Below are 14,157 nucleotides of genomic sequence, written 5' to 3'. Positions count from 1 at the left end.
TTCATAAACCTCGACAGATAGTGTATCTATCGAGCTAGCTGTCAATCATCGGGTTTCAGCAGCTTTTTAACCTCGATAGATACTAACTGTCAAGATTTAAAATCCAGCACTTCTTCACTTGTTTCTTGGATAGATTTGCATGACTTTAACACTTGAACTTGAAACCTTGTTTCTTAAAGTATTAAACACATCCTAGATCTACCCAATTACAAGTAAAGTGTGTTTTGTCAAAAGATTAGTCAATCATATAAAATATTGACATATGTTCCTACCATGATTCACATATGTCCTAACATTTTGTCTAACAAACTTGTTAATGAGCTAAAATGTGAAAATGAATCTCTTAAGATGCATGCCAAGTGTTTGATTGCTGAACCTATTTCTAAAAATGATGAAAATATTTGTTGCAATCATGCCGAGTGTTTTGTAGCTTGATATTCTGATAAAATAATATTAATTTAATAATATTAAAATTTTGAAAATTTAGATGATAAATATTATCTAAATTAAATTTTTGTATGTTAAATATTATCCCCTAATTTAAAAAATATGTCCTAACAAATAAAAAATAATGTTAATTAGATGATAAATATTATCTAAATTAAATTTTTGTATGTTAAATATTATCCCTTAATTTAAGAAATATATCCTAACAAATAAAAAAATAATGTTAATATAATTTTATTTAATGATAAGAATGAATAGAGTCCTGGTAGTATATTATTCATTTTTAGTTCTTTAAAAATCTAAAAATTTAATAAAATTTCTGCAATTTGGTGAAGCCACGTGGCGCAACCACAATGTCTAAGCCCAACTTTTATTATATATAATATGATATGATATGATTTCTTATCTCTTTAGAACTTGAGATTGGATTTTTTTTTTTTTTTTTCTTTCTTCTTCTTTGCCATCGACTCATCGCCTTCTTCTCCTTCTCATGTTTTTTTTTTTTTTTTTTTTCTCTAACAAGTCAGTTGGTGCACACACATTTTCTCTCTCTTTTATATTGACATTTTTTTGGATGCGCCCTCGCCAAAACTATCAACTGAGCTAGTTTTTGTCCTACTTGTGAAAGTTCACATTGCACTTATTAATAAATAATTTTAAAAAAAAATTAATGGACCATTTGGTTAGAGGAGTAGAAAAGTGGAAGGATAAAAAATAGAGATAAATTAGAAAAGTGAGAAGATTAAAAAAAATTAATTAATTTTTCATCGTGGTGTTTGGTTTTGGGTGAAAAAGTAGAAGGATAAAAAATGTAGTTCGCATAAATTTATTTTATGTCCCTGCTAGATTAAAAAAAAAAAAAGAACAAATTATAAAATAAAATAATTAAGAAAAAAACAAAGAATGGATTAACCAAAATAACAAAACATATGAAAAAAAAAAACACACACACACCCAATGAAGGAAAATAAATATTAAAAAAAATGTAGCAATTGAACAGAAAATGTCAAAACTAAAAAAACAAAACAAAGAAGAAACCAAGCAAAACCCTGTTTGCTTGTCAAAAAGAAGCTAAACCCAGTTAACATTGAGCAACAGCACAACTGCACATAGGTGCTTTAGTCCATAACATGACAAAAGGTCTAGTCATGTCAAGTTTAGGTCGAGTTAATCAAGTTGCAGTCTAAACGGGCTGGGTTAAAATACGGGTCATTTTAAACGAGTTGAAAACATGTTGAGTCAATCGGATTGTGAGTCGGACAGGTTCGGGCCGACTTGTATTTTCACATGAAAAAAAAATAAAACTAAAAAAAAAATGTCAAATTTTTAGAATGAATGAATCAAATCAATCAAAGAAATGAATTGTACGTAATACTCTCTTTTTTCCCGGCTAAGTGGGCACCTACTATTATTAGACTATTTGTGTTATTAGTATACATGTAAAAGGAAAAAACCAAAAAACATAAAACTTTCCATATCTTTCCAATTCTGATAGTTTTGTACATAACTAAAATTCTTTACACTCATAATAACAAAATCTTCCATGTTAATAACTCACAAGCATAATGCTTATAATTACAAATTTACAACTTGAGAGAGATAAATTTTGAGCACAAAAAGTATATATTAAGTTTACACACTTTTAATTCAAAGTTCACTAATGATATGGACTTTTGGACTTTTTCTTTTACTTTAGTTTTGTATTGTGCTAGTTAGACTTAGTGTTAGTAACTTAGTCTTAGTATTTAACTTAGTGTAGACATGTAATTGTAAATGATTTTGCCTTTTGTATTTTTTTCCTCCACTATTTAGTATTTAACTTAGTGTTAGATGGTTAATAGTGTAGATGTGTAATTGTAAATGCTTTTGCCTTTTGTATTTTTTTCCTCTACTATTTGGTATTTAACTTTGTGTTAGACGTTTAATAGTGCAGATGTATAGTTGTAGATGCTTTTGCCTTTGTATTTATTTCCAATTAGTTAATATTTTTTAATAAATGGGGGCATGGCCGCTGCCACCAGTGGCTGCTAAACGGCTTAATAGTGTTTGTGCAGTACTTTCTGCATTTATGATTATGCACCTAGCACCTTGGTATGTAGTCTAAATATTTTTAGAAAAAAAAAAAAATTTAATGGGTCAATGGGTTGGTCAAGTTGCCCCACAAGAAACGGGCGGGCCGCAGGTTGGCCCATTTTTAAATAAGAAAAAATGGGTGAGTTCGAGTCGAGTTAGCAAATTTTGGCCCTTTTTCCATGTCTATCCATTTTTGTTCTCTCTAGTTTTTCCCCAATTTGGAGAGAGAAAATTTTGGTGGGCTTGAGGAGAAAATAGTCGGGCCCCACCAGTTTTTTTTCCTCCCCTCCCTTCAACCAAACACTCACAAAAATGTTTTGTCTCCCATTTTCTCTCTCTCTTTTTTTTTTTTTTTTTCTAAGAAACAAGTCTGTGCCTGAAAATTATTATTAAGAAATAGAACAATCTACTAAAACAAAAGCGTCTACATCTGACGGAACAGATTCTGTCCAAACTAACAAAGAAAAAGAAAACCTAACTCTTTAGGCTAAAGCATGTGCAACAGCATTGCCATGCCTAACAGTGTGAGAGAAAGAAAAACTCTGAAATGAGTTTACATGAAATAAAGTGTTCCCTAACTAAATGCCCATAAGATGAGGAAAACAACTCGCCCTTTTGAAGAGCTTTAATACAAGTCTCCAAGTCTCTTTTTTTTTCCATCCTCCCAAAATCCACCCAACCAATACTAGGAAATATATAAAAAAATTATAAAAAATTTAGTTATTTCTTTCTCATAAAAAATATTTTACCTCTGCAAAAATTTTATCTCAAAACAAACAAAGCATTAGTGACTTAGTTTATCATTAGAGCATTGCAAAACAAAATTCCTTCAAAATAAGCATACTCAAATACTCTATCTCTCTCAAATAACAATATCTCTCTCAAAGCGTTAGTGACTTAGTGTAGCACAAAAATTTTAGATGGATGATTACACTGCACAATATTGTGAGTGTCTATTATATGTTCAAAACGCTAAAAAATAGGCATGATTTAGATTAAGCCTCCATGATAATGTTAGTGTGAAAGGAGCAATACCACACCACTACATACCCTTGGTGTAATAGTCACTCCACAAGTATAAGTACCACTATATTAGGATTTGAGAATCTCCAATAAATCACCTTCAATTTAGTTTCTATAGCGGCATAATAAAAGCCAATTAATTGCTCACCACAATCTTCATAACAAAGAAAGCCAACTCAAGTAAAAAAAAATTTTTTTATAGACCTAATTAGTACAAGTTCTTGTAGAGTGGAAGGCAAGAACCAGGATTTTTTATTTTTTATTTTTTTGAGAAAAAGCAAGAAACAGGATTTAAGTCTTCAAAAGGAAACTTCATGCACATATACACTTAGATTATACTAAATTATGATTTCTATCTATAAAATAAAATAAAATAAAATAAAATAAACAACAACAACAACAACAACGACGACTACTACTATAATAAAAGCCAATTAATTGCTCACCACAATCTTCATAACAAAGAAAGCCAACTCAAGTAAATTTTTTTTTTTTTTTTATAGACCTGATTAGTATAAGTTTTTGTAGAGTGGAATGTAAGAAGTAGGTTTTTTTTTTTTTTTTTTTTTTTTTTGGAGAAAAAGCAAGAAACGGGATTTAAGTCTTCAAAAGAGAACTTCATACACATTTACACTTAAATTATACTAATTATGATTTCTATCTATATAAATAAATAAATAAATAAAAACAACAACAACAACAACAACTACTACTACTACTACTACTACTACTACTACTATAAGGTTGTTACCCCATCGACACCGCAAGATCTACAACATCAATCACAGCAATCCAATGAAAAGTAAAAAGGTTGCTAATCTAAGAATACATTGTTGTCATTCAGCAAAAAAAAAAAAAAAAGAATACATTGTTGTCCATTAGAAATTGAAAGTAAACTAAACAACTATCATCAAAAGCAGAGAAATATTGTTGATGAATGATGTCATAAAACTAAGTGCCGAATTGGACAATCCATAAATAGAGATCTACAATTACTGTCCATAAATCCAAGCACCCATGGCCCACCAAGACCCTCCAAATAGGGATGGCAATTTTTCTCCGTCCCGCTTAACCTACCCTTCCCCGCTTTGCCCCGCGCAAGTTTTCCCCATCCCACAAAGGTGATGAGGTGAGGATGTGGCAAGATTTTAGCCCCGCCCCACGTTGCTAAAGGTTATAATTATAAATTTTTCATACCCTAAAACCCTACTATTTAAACAAATATATTAATATTAGTTTATTTTATTTTACCCAATGTGGTTTTCTGCCTTTATTTTGTCATGTGTTATACTATGAGTTTTTTTTTTTTTTTTTTTTAATGATTGTCTTGTTAAACGCTTGGATATATTATTCAATTTTTTCTAAAAATTAATTTGATTTGATAGGATAAATTTAGTTGTAATTTCAAGTATAATTTTATTAATGAAATAGGTTTCATTAAAAAATTTGTACTAGTTGTAGGATAAATTAACAAAAAATGGAGTTTTACGGGGTAGGACGGAGTTTTGTGAGGCCCCAAGAGGTAGGGATGGGGTAAGAAAATTTTCCCCGTCATGCGAGAATGGGAAAAGACAAAATCTTGCGGGTTAGGGCGAAGACCCCATCCTTCAGACCCACCCCGCCCCATTGCCATCCCTACCTCCAAAAACCCAACAACCCATCCACAACAAATAACCCAAACACCACCTAGAAGACAAATCATATGTTCCCTTTGGTACCAAACATATAACAAAAAGTAACATATATACACAAAAAATTACTGTGAAATGTCGCATATCTCCATAAAGGAAATCATAATAGAGAAAGGCACCAATTATAGATCTACATTATAGGTAGATAGAAAAACAAAGGTTCCATAGTATAAGTTAACAACACTACATAGGATAGGAGATGCATATTCGGTAACAATACCATAATAGACTAAACCCAATGGGTTGATCATCAAAAAAAAAAAACCCAATGGGCTCCTCATTTAACAATTTTAGGGCCTCTCGTTCAAAAAATAGGGATCTTTGTCTTTGAAAATATTTGTCGATTATATCTAGTGATTAATTAATAGTTTTGAACCCAAAGGGAGACAGAACCAATAAAATAATCCTCTAATTTATTTAACAATTTGATAAGTAAAAATATACAATATTATGGACAGACAAATGTCATCTCCATTGAAGTAATTAACAGCTTGGGAGATACAAAAAATGTTCAAAACATCTCAGACCTTTGCAACATGAGGTGAAGGGTGTTTGCCAGCAACACATAAGTCCATAACCAGATTGTCTGGACCGAAATGAACCGAATGGACCAAAGTGAATCGAAATAGATCGAAGTGGACCAATGATTACATTAATATTATATTCCTAAAAGTCTGGGGAAACACTCTTAATGTACATTTTGCCATAAATAATACAGAATAAATAATACAGGAGTCAAGTAGTGATTGAATTAATTAGTACCAATGGGTAAGGAATGGAATTCAATCTTGACAAATTTATAAGTTATATCAAAATGTGCGGTAAGATAGACTCATTCCTATATTCCTGCACGCACGTGAAAGTACACTAACATCCCCAGAAAAATTACATCACTTTCCATCATATGTGGGGCAAAAATTATATAGATCAAAGAAATTAAAGTCAGGACACCATTATTGACTGATTTTCAAGGATTTGGTTATTTTCAACTACTTCACTGTACTACAATTTGATCTCTCTCTCTTCATTGAGATGTTTCTCGTGGACAGCTATATCTTGGCTAGATTGCTAGAGGTATCAATTGCACTAGTTTTCGTACTTCTTTTTTTTCGAAAAGTTCAATTGATCTGAAGGCAACTTGGACATATTGTTTACACCAAGTGAAAGTAGGTAAATTGAACAGAAGTTTCGAGCAGATCAAGAAGCAGACTTCACTGTCAAAACAGATGACAAATTCACCAATGCCCTACACCCCCTTTCTAGTAAACGTCTTCAAAGAATCAACTTGAAAACATAATTACCTCTAGATATCACGTACACAAGTAATGCTAGAGGCTTTTTTCACAACTTAGTTTGCAAGTTGCTGAGGTGAGTATTACAAAATAATTTTTACATGGCTCACCACTGACTGACATCATGTTTATTGTGCACCAATCACAACATACCACCTCAGTAGTTTTGAAAATTTTTGGGTCACTAAGCATATTAATTAAGAAATTCAAAACATGATAGCCACAATAACCATAACTTTCAATACAACATAAAAATTTGATGGTACATTGGGACTGCATAACATAGATTCTTCAATTATACTCCTGTTTAGTTGTATGGTTACACTGACGCTCTGGCAAATGTATACATCTGAAGCTAAACTAATTACACAAGTTGCAAAGCCTCTTCACGTTTGATGTCAAACACTTTGATAAGGGCATCCTCAACAACCTAGTTAAAATCCAAAAGGACATTATTATATCACTTCTATAGCCAATATCATTAAAAAATCAGCATGGCATATAATGGCTGGGAGTTACCCTAGCTTATGACAAAGGATTGCCATGGTAAAAAAAAAAAAAAAACATTCTTCTACTGTAATAAAATTACCTTATCTGGAGTAGAGGCACCAGATGTTACACCAATTGTTATGGGACCCTCTGGTAGAAAGTTTTCTTTCTCAACCAACTCCCCATGCTATTGCAAAGTCACATTGAAACAATTCAAAGACAAGTATTTAGAGAAAACGAGGGGTGGGGGGGAAGAGAAAGAAAATGAGAAAAAGATTTGAAATTTAATATCAATTGAAACATTGGACCTCTATGCATTCATACTCACATTCAGCTTATATGCAATTTTGTTGCCAGGACCTATTCTCTTCTCACTGTCAATCCAGTATGAGGGGATTCCACGTTCTTCTGCAATCTCTTGTAGGTGCGAGGTGTTGCTTGAGTTCCAACCACCAATCACCAACATTAGATCTAACTTTTCCTCTACCAGCTTGTACATTGCATCTTGGCGCTCCTGACAATGAAACAAATTACTAAATTAGTTGAAGCCCACCTGAAAAATCAGAAAGCCTGGACATAAACATATTGGGTGGCAGCTGTCTCAAGGCAGATTAGCTTTTGGCTAAAATGCAAGTTGGTTACGCTACACAAGGGCATATGAGTGGGTAGATGAAGGGCTGCTAATGGGTGTTAGGAGAACATCTTCTATCTTCTTTGATTACATATTCTTAAAATTGTTGAACACAACATTTTAATATAATTTTAATGGAAAAGCAATACCATGCACCAAGAAAGGAGAAAATTACTTGAGTAGCATCACAAATGGTATTGAAGCTTAAGAAGTGCTCATTAACATTTTCCACTCCATACTTGCGCATCATTGTCCTTTCTACTAATTTACCTGTCAAATGATTGTTTTCCTCTTTTTGGGTAAGTGAAAACTATATAAAAATATCACAAGTAACAACTTCTTGTAAAAATAGAAACTGAAGTAGTTTAAGTGCATAACTAACCAATCTCTTCTGTTTCTCCCTTGAGCATTGTTGTCTGATTTGCAATGCCAAGCTTTACCAGGTCACTATCTGGATCAAACTCCTTTGAAACTGCATATTTAAATTTCTGCAGGCAAGCCAGTGATTATCACTAAAACCTTGCATTATACCAAAAGTAGTTGACATTAAAGCTCAAATCAGAAACAAAAATCTTTACCTTTAGAAATTCCTCTTTGGTTGAGCTAGATCCATTAAGTTCACCCCCAAGAATGTAGTCACACACATACATTGCCTGCATTCATTAAAAAGTTCATAGTAAAAGCATATTTCTTGAACAAAAATGTATGTACAGCTCTACACCAAAAACAATGAAATATAATAAAACAGAGTAAAATTATTATCTGCATCTTGGACATACTTCTGTCATATTCTTGACAATAATATACTTCCCAGCAAAAGATGCAGTTGCTACTGTTTCCTCATGAGCATATTTACCATGAATGATTGAGGTGTAATCTCCTTTCTTGTGCTTCTCAACAGTATTCCAGACCTACACACAAATTTATTAAGTATCATCTGAATATAAAAAGGAATACTATTTTTTTTTTTTTTTTTTTTAAATGCATGACAAAACAGAGGCCAATGTCTGCAAAAGGTACCTTAGACACCCATGGGCAAGTTGTATCAACAATTTGTACATTTTTGTCATTCAAAGTCAACATCTCATCCACTGCAGCTCCAAAAGCAGGCAAAATAACAACATCACCCTTATCAACAACTTCAAATTGCTTCTTCCCTTCCTCAAGGGGAATATTCTGCACTTCCATCTCCTCCAAACGCTGTGATAAAGATATAAAACTTCATTAGCAAAATTAGTTAAAACCAAATATAGAACAAATACCATATAAACCGATGACAAACTTCTCACAACATATTACACAATATCCAAACTTAAGGAAATTCCCTGAAGTATCTAGAGAAAGGACTATTTTCTTAAAAAGTCTCTTATTATGCAGTCAGTAAAGTAGTAAACTCATGACTAATATAATTATCAGCTATATATGAAACACCAAGTAGTTTCAAAAGGCATATAACCACAGTTGACTACTTCCATTTTTCTCAAAATTCAGCACCAGAAAACAGCAAAAAGAAACAAAAACTTGGCAAGTTCCTTTCAAATTCAAGCGTATGAAGGCCAAGTATTAGATTGAAAGACCTTATTAACAGTTGGGTTGTGAATAATCTCATTGGTGATCCAAATCCTCTCATCCGGAAACTGTTTCCTCGCCTCATAAGCAATCTGAACAGCCCGCTCAACACCCCAGCAAAAGCCATACGCTTCCGCCAATTTCACAGTAACATTTCCCCATTTATACTCATATCCATTCTCTTTCAAAGTCTTTATGATGTCACCTGAAATTTCCCACACAAAAATATTAGCACACAAACCAAAACTCCCCAATCAAAGCACCAAAAAAGTAACATAAGGAAAATGCTAAAGTCACTACTATGATCAGTGCCACATCACAGCACAATAAATATTACTTTTTTGTGTATTTAAAAGTTAGGAACCATAAATTCACAGCAACATTTCTCAATAAATGAAATCATAAATTCCCTCCTTAAAGCTCATGATTATATAAAGTTTAAGCACAAAGTGATAGCCATTAAAAATTTAAACTTTAATTCAACCCCATGTAGATTTTATAGCTATCAATGAAATTCGCGCTTAATATAACTAACTTTCTTTCTGAATCATTTTCACTAATAAGAAACACAACTCAACAAAATTAAATAAAAAGTTTCCATTTTTAGAAATTTCTTGATTGTTTTCTCGGGAACCAAACGGGGGCCAAAATTAGAAATTTAGCTCAATTTGATATGAACTTTAGACTGTGAGAGAGAGAGAGAGAGAGAGAGTGAGACTCACTGGTGTACTCGCGGTTCATGAGCTCGAGAGTCTCTTCCTTGTGACCGAACCCTTTCCGATTATAGTTCTTGCTCCTCGTCAAGTTCTTCCTGAACACCTTCGGGTCGAAATCGGAGTCCACGGCCACCGACGCCGACGAGGACGAAGAAGAATCATCGGCGGTGCACTTAACGGAGAGCGGCTTTCTGCAGCGGAGAGCCGCGAGTCCGGCGAAACTTTCCGGCGAGAAGAGGTCTGTGCGAGTGGGAATTCGACACAGTTGCAGAGAAATCGCCATGGTAGAGTGAGAGAGAGAGAGAAAAAGGAGAGTGCGCAGGATAGCAGAGCGATTGATTTTAGGTACGCATTTTCGTTTTATATTTATTCACAGCCACAACTCTCTCAAAGTGCCAATCAAACTCACTCGTGTTTCATGGCATTTTTAAAATATTTCTTGGTGTTTTTTAAATGCGTTTTTGTGTGTCTCGTTTTTTTCGTGTTTTCTGTGTGTTTTGGCTTTTTGTGGAGTTTATGATTCCTAATCAATCGATCACAGCATTTGGGTATTTGGTGAAATTACGATTGAGTAGTATTAGGTGGTATAATATTTTCGCAATAAATTATAGATAGTAAGTTGTTACAAGTTCAGAACAACTGAAATTATATTTTTTTTTCAGGCAATCATCGTTAATAACAATTTGTCATTTAAAATATTTTGTACAAATGTTATAAGATTTGTTGTGTTATGCAAATGTTATAGTTATAGCATTTCTCCTGCACTGTAGGGCATGTTTTTTTCATGATTATTTGTTTAGACTTTTTGCCAAGATTATTATTACAAATGTGAGGATTTTGTCTTTAGTAGGGGGACAAAAGATTTTTGTGACAAAATATTGTTTATAGGTTTTTTTGTTTATGACTTTTGACTAATACTGATGTTATTTGGTGGAACTTAGGAAAGAGAAATAATTTGGTAAAACTATTGTTGGATTAAGGAGGTTTTTTTATTTATTTATCTGAACTTAAAGAAGAAGAAAAAGGGTTTTGGTGTAGACTCATCAAACTCACATCACGTGACGGTAAAAATAATTTGATTAAGGAGTGATTAAGCATAAGAAAAATTTGACACTGTAATTCAACATTTTGAATGCAGAATTGACAATATAATTTGGTATTGAAAATGCCAAATTGCAGCAGTTGCCACATGTCTATTACCCTGCCTGAAATTAAACTTGTGAAGGAAAGATAGTTAGATAAAAAAGAAAAGAAAAATCATTAAAAAAAAATATATGTGAAGGAGGCCTGCATTAGTCGGTTACAAACCAGCTAGAAGCCTAAAACTAGAAGCCTGATGGAAATAAATATTTGGATGAGGTCTTCTGATCTAATTAAAAAAGATATGGGTATCAAATACTAAAATATTAATACAGCAAATTTTTGGAAACTAAAAGAAACTAAGCATAACCTCTTTCAATTAAAGACAATGGGAAAGCAGCAAAACTTTAAGCTTAAGGCTTAAACTACATAGAAGATTCCAATTTCAATTCCAATTCAACCTTATACTTAAGCTTTTGTCCTTGCCTCCATCCACACACCAAAAAAAAAAAAAGGCTTCTCTGTCCGTGCCCAAAAATAATCAACGGCACTAACAAATTGGCGGCAAGTAACGGGCACTTTATTTCGAGTAGGAGTTAAGATCCGTTTTGAAATTAATAAACTAAATTTTGAAAATTAATACGTTTTAAATGAATGGATAAAATTTCTAGAATGTACAATGGAGTTGGTTAATAACTCTAAAATATCCTAATATAATACTAACATGATGAATATTGAATAGAAGACATTTATATACTCATATTCTTGGGTTTTATATGGGTATAGACTATAGAGAGTCTATAGACCACAAAAAATAAAAGATAAAAAAAATGAGTTATTTTTTGACAATATAATAAAAAGAAAGGTAAGGCTTTCCATAGCCCATCAACCGGCCCCTTCTGACTCTCAATCCTCCACCACGCACTCAACCAAGATGCTAATTCACAAAAAATTATACGAAATATTCGAAAACCCCTCTCTTGGACATTATTTAAGCAGCTCGGATTTCTTTCTGTATTTGTGGTTGTGGAAGGGAAGTAAAGAATATTTGAAGGGAGTATACCGGTTTTTTGAGAACATATGCTTTTGATTATAAATATTATATTAGACGGAAAAAGTTTACCTCCAAATTGATTTGAAGGTAAATTCTTCCAACCCTATAAGTGATTTTTTTTTTTTCTTTGAGAAACAATAAGTGATGATTGATATAACCATTCACGTGTATTTTTAGTGACATTACTTAACTAATACAAGTTTGAAGGAAAACTTTATCCTTCTCAGAGATGATGTACCTTAACTTTTCCACCTATTCATCTTCGATATGAAAATGTGTTAAATGCTTATTTGTTATTGATATTGTGGGGCCCAATAATTTAAGGACCAAGCCCAATCGCTCCTGGAAAACCTGAAGGCCCAATCCGAGGAGAGCTGCGGCCCAAGCTTTACATTACCGAGCACGAAACAACTTTGGAAGGCAGCCGAGGACAGTTTAGTCCTCGGCAAATCCAGAACCCCATCAGAATTAAGGGGTAAAACTGGTATAGGGACGAGTTCGTAAGGAGATCCAAAATATCTTGGAGAAGTTACCCTTACTACCCTTCCAGATAAGACCCAACACATGACAGAGCCGTACTCTGCAGCCTTATTAACCATCCCCAACAATTCTGGGATTAGACGGATGGGACAAGTATCCGTCTTGCAAAGATTGACCCTACACGTGGACGAAGGACAATTAACGCAGAGGAGTATAAAAGAAGAAAGTAAGTAAATCTAAAGAGGACCCCAGCCCACCTTGTGAAAAAGAAAGATCACATGGGGAAGAACATCTCAACAACACCGGACTTCACTGAAGAAAGTCCGTCGTTGGATAACCGGGGTAAGACCTCAATGGTCCTCGGATCAACTCCGAGGAGTCCCATTCCGTAGGATACGACGTCCTAGGGCTTAAATGTTCAGGCCCAACTCCTTTTTCTACCTGAATTCCTATAAAGCCAGGATCGGACATCGCCCCGTGATCAGCGGCTAGCTTTTCAAGCCCACTCTCTACAAATCACATTGTGAGGGATCTTTCGTACGCGAGCCCAACATCCTTATTGGGCCGCCAGAGAATTGTGTCCTTACAATTGGCGCCGTCTGTGGGAAAGCTTGCGCGTTGGCGCAGGTGGCGGTGGAATCAACTCATTGGCAAGCAGGAATTTCTGGGGTCTCCTCCGTCTCCGGCGACATATAGTTGTTGCTCCGACGTAAGCTTCCGCTAGGGGCTACGCCTCGCAGTGCTAAGAGCGCGGGCGTCTCTGGGGGCTCCCAGCCTCAGGCCAACTGTCCCCGCCCTGGTGTGGGGGCTGGTGGTTGAAAAATAAAACAAATTAAAAAGATCATAAGTTTTGGACGGAACCAAGGCCTTGCATGGTCCACGGACTCAAGCCTATGGGGAAACCAAGTACATAAAAAGATCATAAGTTTTGGACAGAACCAAGGCCTTGCATGGTCCTCGGACTCAAGCCTATGGGGAAACCAAGTATATAAAAGAAATCTTATAAGTTTTGGACAGAACCAAGGCCTTGCATGGTCCTCGGACTCAAGCCTATGGGGAAACCAAGTACATAAAAAAGATCATAAGTTTTGGACAGAACCAAGGCCTTGCATGGTCCTCGGACTCAAGCCTATGGGGAAACCAAGTACATAAAAAGATCATAAGTTTTGGACAGAACCAAGGCCTTGCATGGTCCACGGACTCAAGCCTATGGGGAAACCAAGTACATAAAAAGATCATAAGTTTTGGACAGAACCAAGGCCTTGCATGGTCCTCGGACTCAAGCCTATGGGGAAACCAAGTACATAAAAGAAATCTTATAAGTTTTGGACAGAACCAAGGCCTTGCATGGTCCACGGACTCATGCGTATGGGGAAACCAAGTACATAAAAAGAAATCTTACAAGTTTTGGACAGAATCAAGGCCTTGCATGGTCCTCGGACTCAAGCCTATGGGGAAACCAAGTACATAAAAGAAATCTTATAAGTTTTGGACAGGACCAAGGCCTTGCATGGTCCACGGACTCAAGCCTACAGGGAAACCAAGTACATAAAAGAAATCTTACAAGTTTTGGACAGAACCAAGGCCTTGCATGGTCCACGGACTCAAGCCT

General features: G+C 34.5%; 1 protein-coding gene across 1 annotated transcript; it reads right to left on the bottom strand.

The window, feature by feature from the left end:
- Nucleotides 1-6,709: 6,709 nt before the first annotated feature.
- LOC115968663 (4-hydroxy-3-methylbut-2-enyl diphosphate reductase, chloroplastic) lies at nt 6,710-10,328 on the bottom strand. The gene is made up of 10 exons (XM_031088121.1): nt 9,938-10,328; nt 9,224-9,420; nt 8,667-8,846; nt 8,426-8,557; nt 8,225-8,299; nt 8,029-8,134; nt 7,822-7,916; nt 7,344-7,529; nt 7,116-7,202; nt 6,710-6,956 (listed from the first exon to the last, which is right to left on the bottom strand). Exons 1-10 carry the CDS (start codon nt 10,212-10,214, stop codon nt 6,891-6,893), a joined length of 1,401 nt encoding a protein of 466 aa, XP_030943981.1. The 5' UTR covers nt 10,215-10,328; the 3' UTR covers nt 6,710-6,890.
- Nucleotides 10,329-14,157: the final 3,829 nt, after the last annotated feature.

Source organism: Quercus lobata, chromosome 11 (assembly GCF_001633185.2).
Source record: "Quercus lobata isolate SW786 chromosome 11, ValleyOak3.0 Primary Assembly, whole genome shotgun sequence".
NCBI lineage: Eukaryota > Viridiplantae > Streptophyta > Magnoliopsida > Fagales > Fagaceae > Quercus > Quercus lobata.
Note: the sequence above shows the minus strand (reverse complement) of the source record. Positions and strands in the feature narration are given on the sequence as shown.

Bases quoted from the DNA above. Each gene is read 5' to 3' on its own strand.
- LOC115968663 (XM_031088121.1), bottom strand. From the start codon at position 10,214: ATGGCGATTTCTCTGCAACTGTGTCGAATTCCCACTCGCACAGACCTC. The intron at 8,558-8,666 runs GTACCTTTTGCA...ATTTGTGTGTAG, and splicing joins CTTGCCCATGGGTGTCTAAG to GTCTGGAATACTGTTGAGAA. The intron at 8,300-8,425 runs GTATGTCCAAGA...TAATGAATGCAG, and splicing joins TTGTCAAGAATATGACAGAA to GCAATGTATGTGTGTGACTA.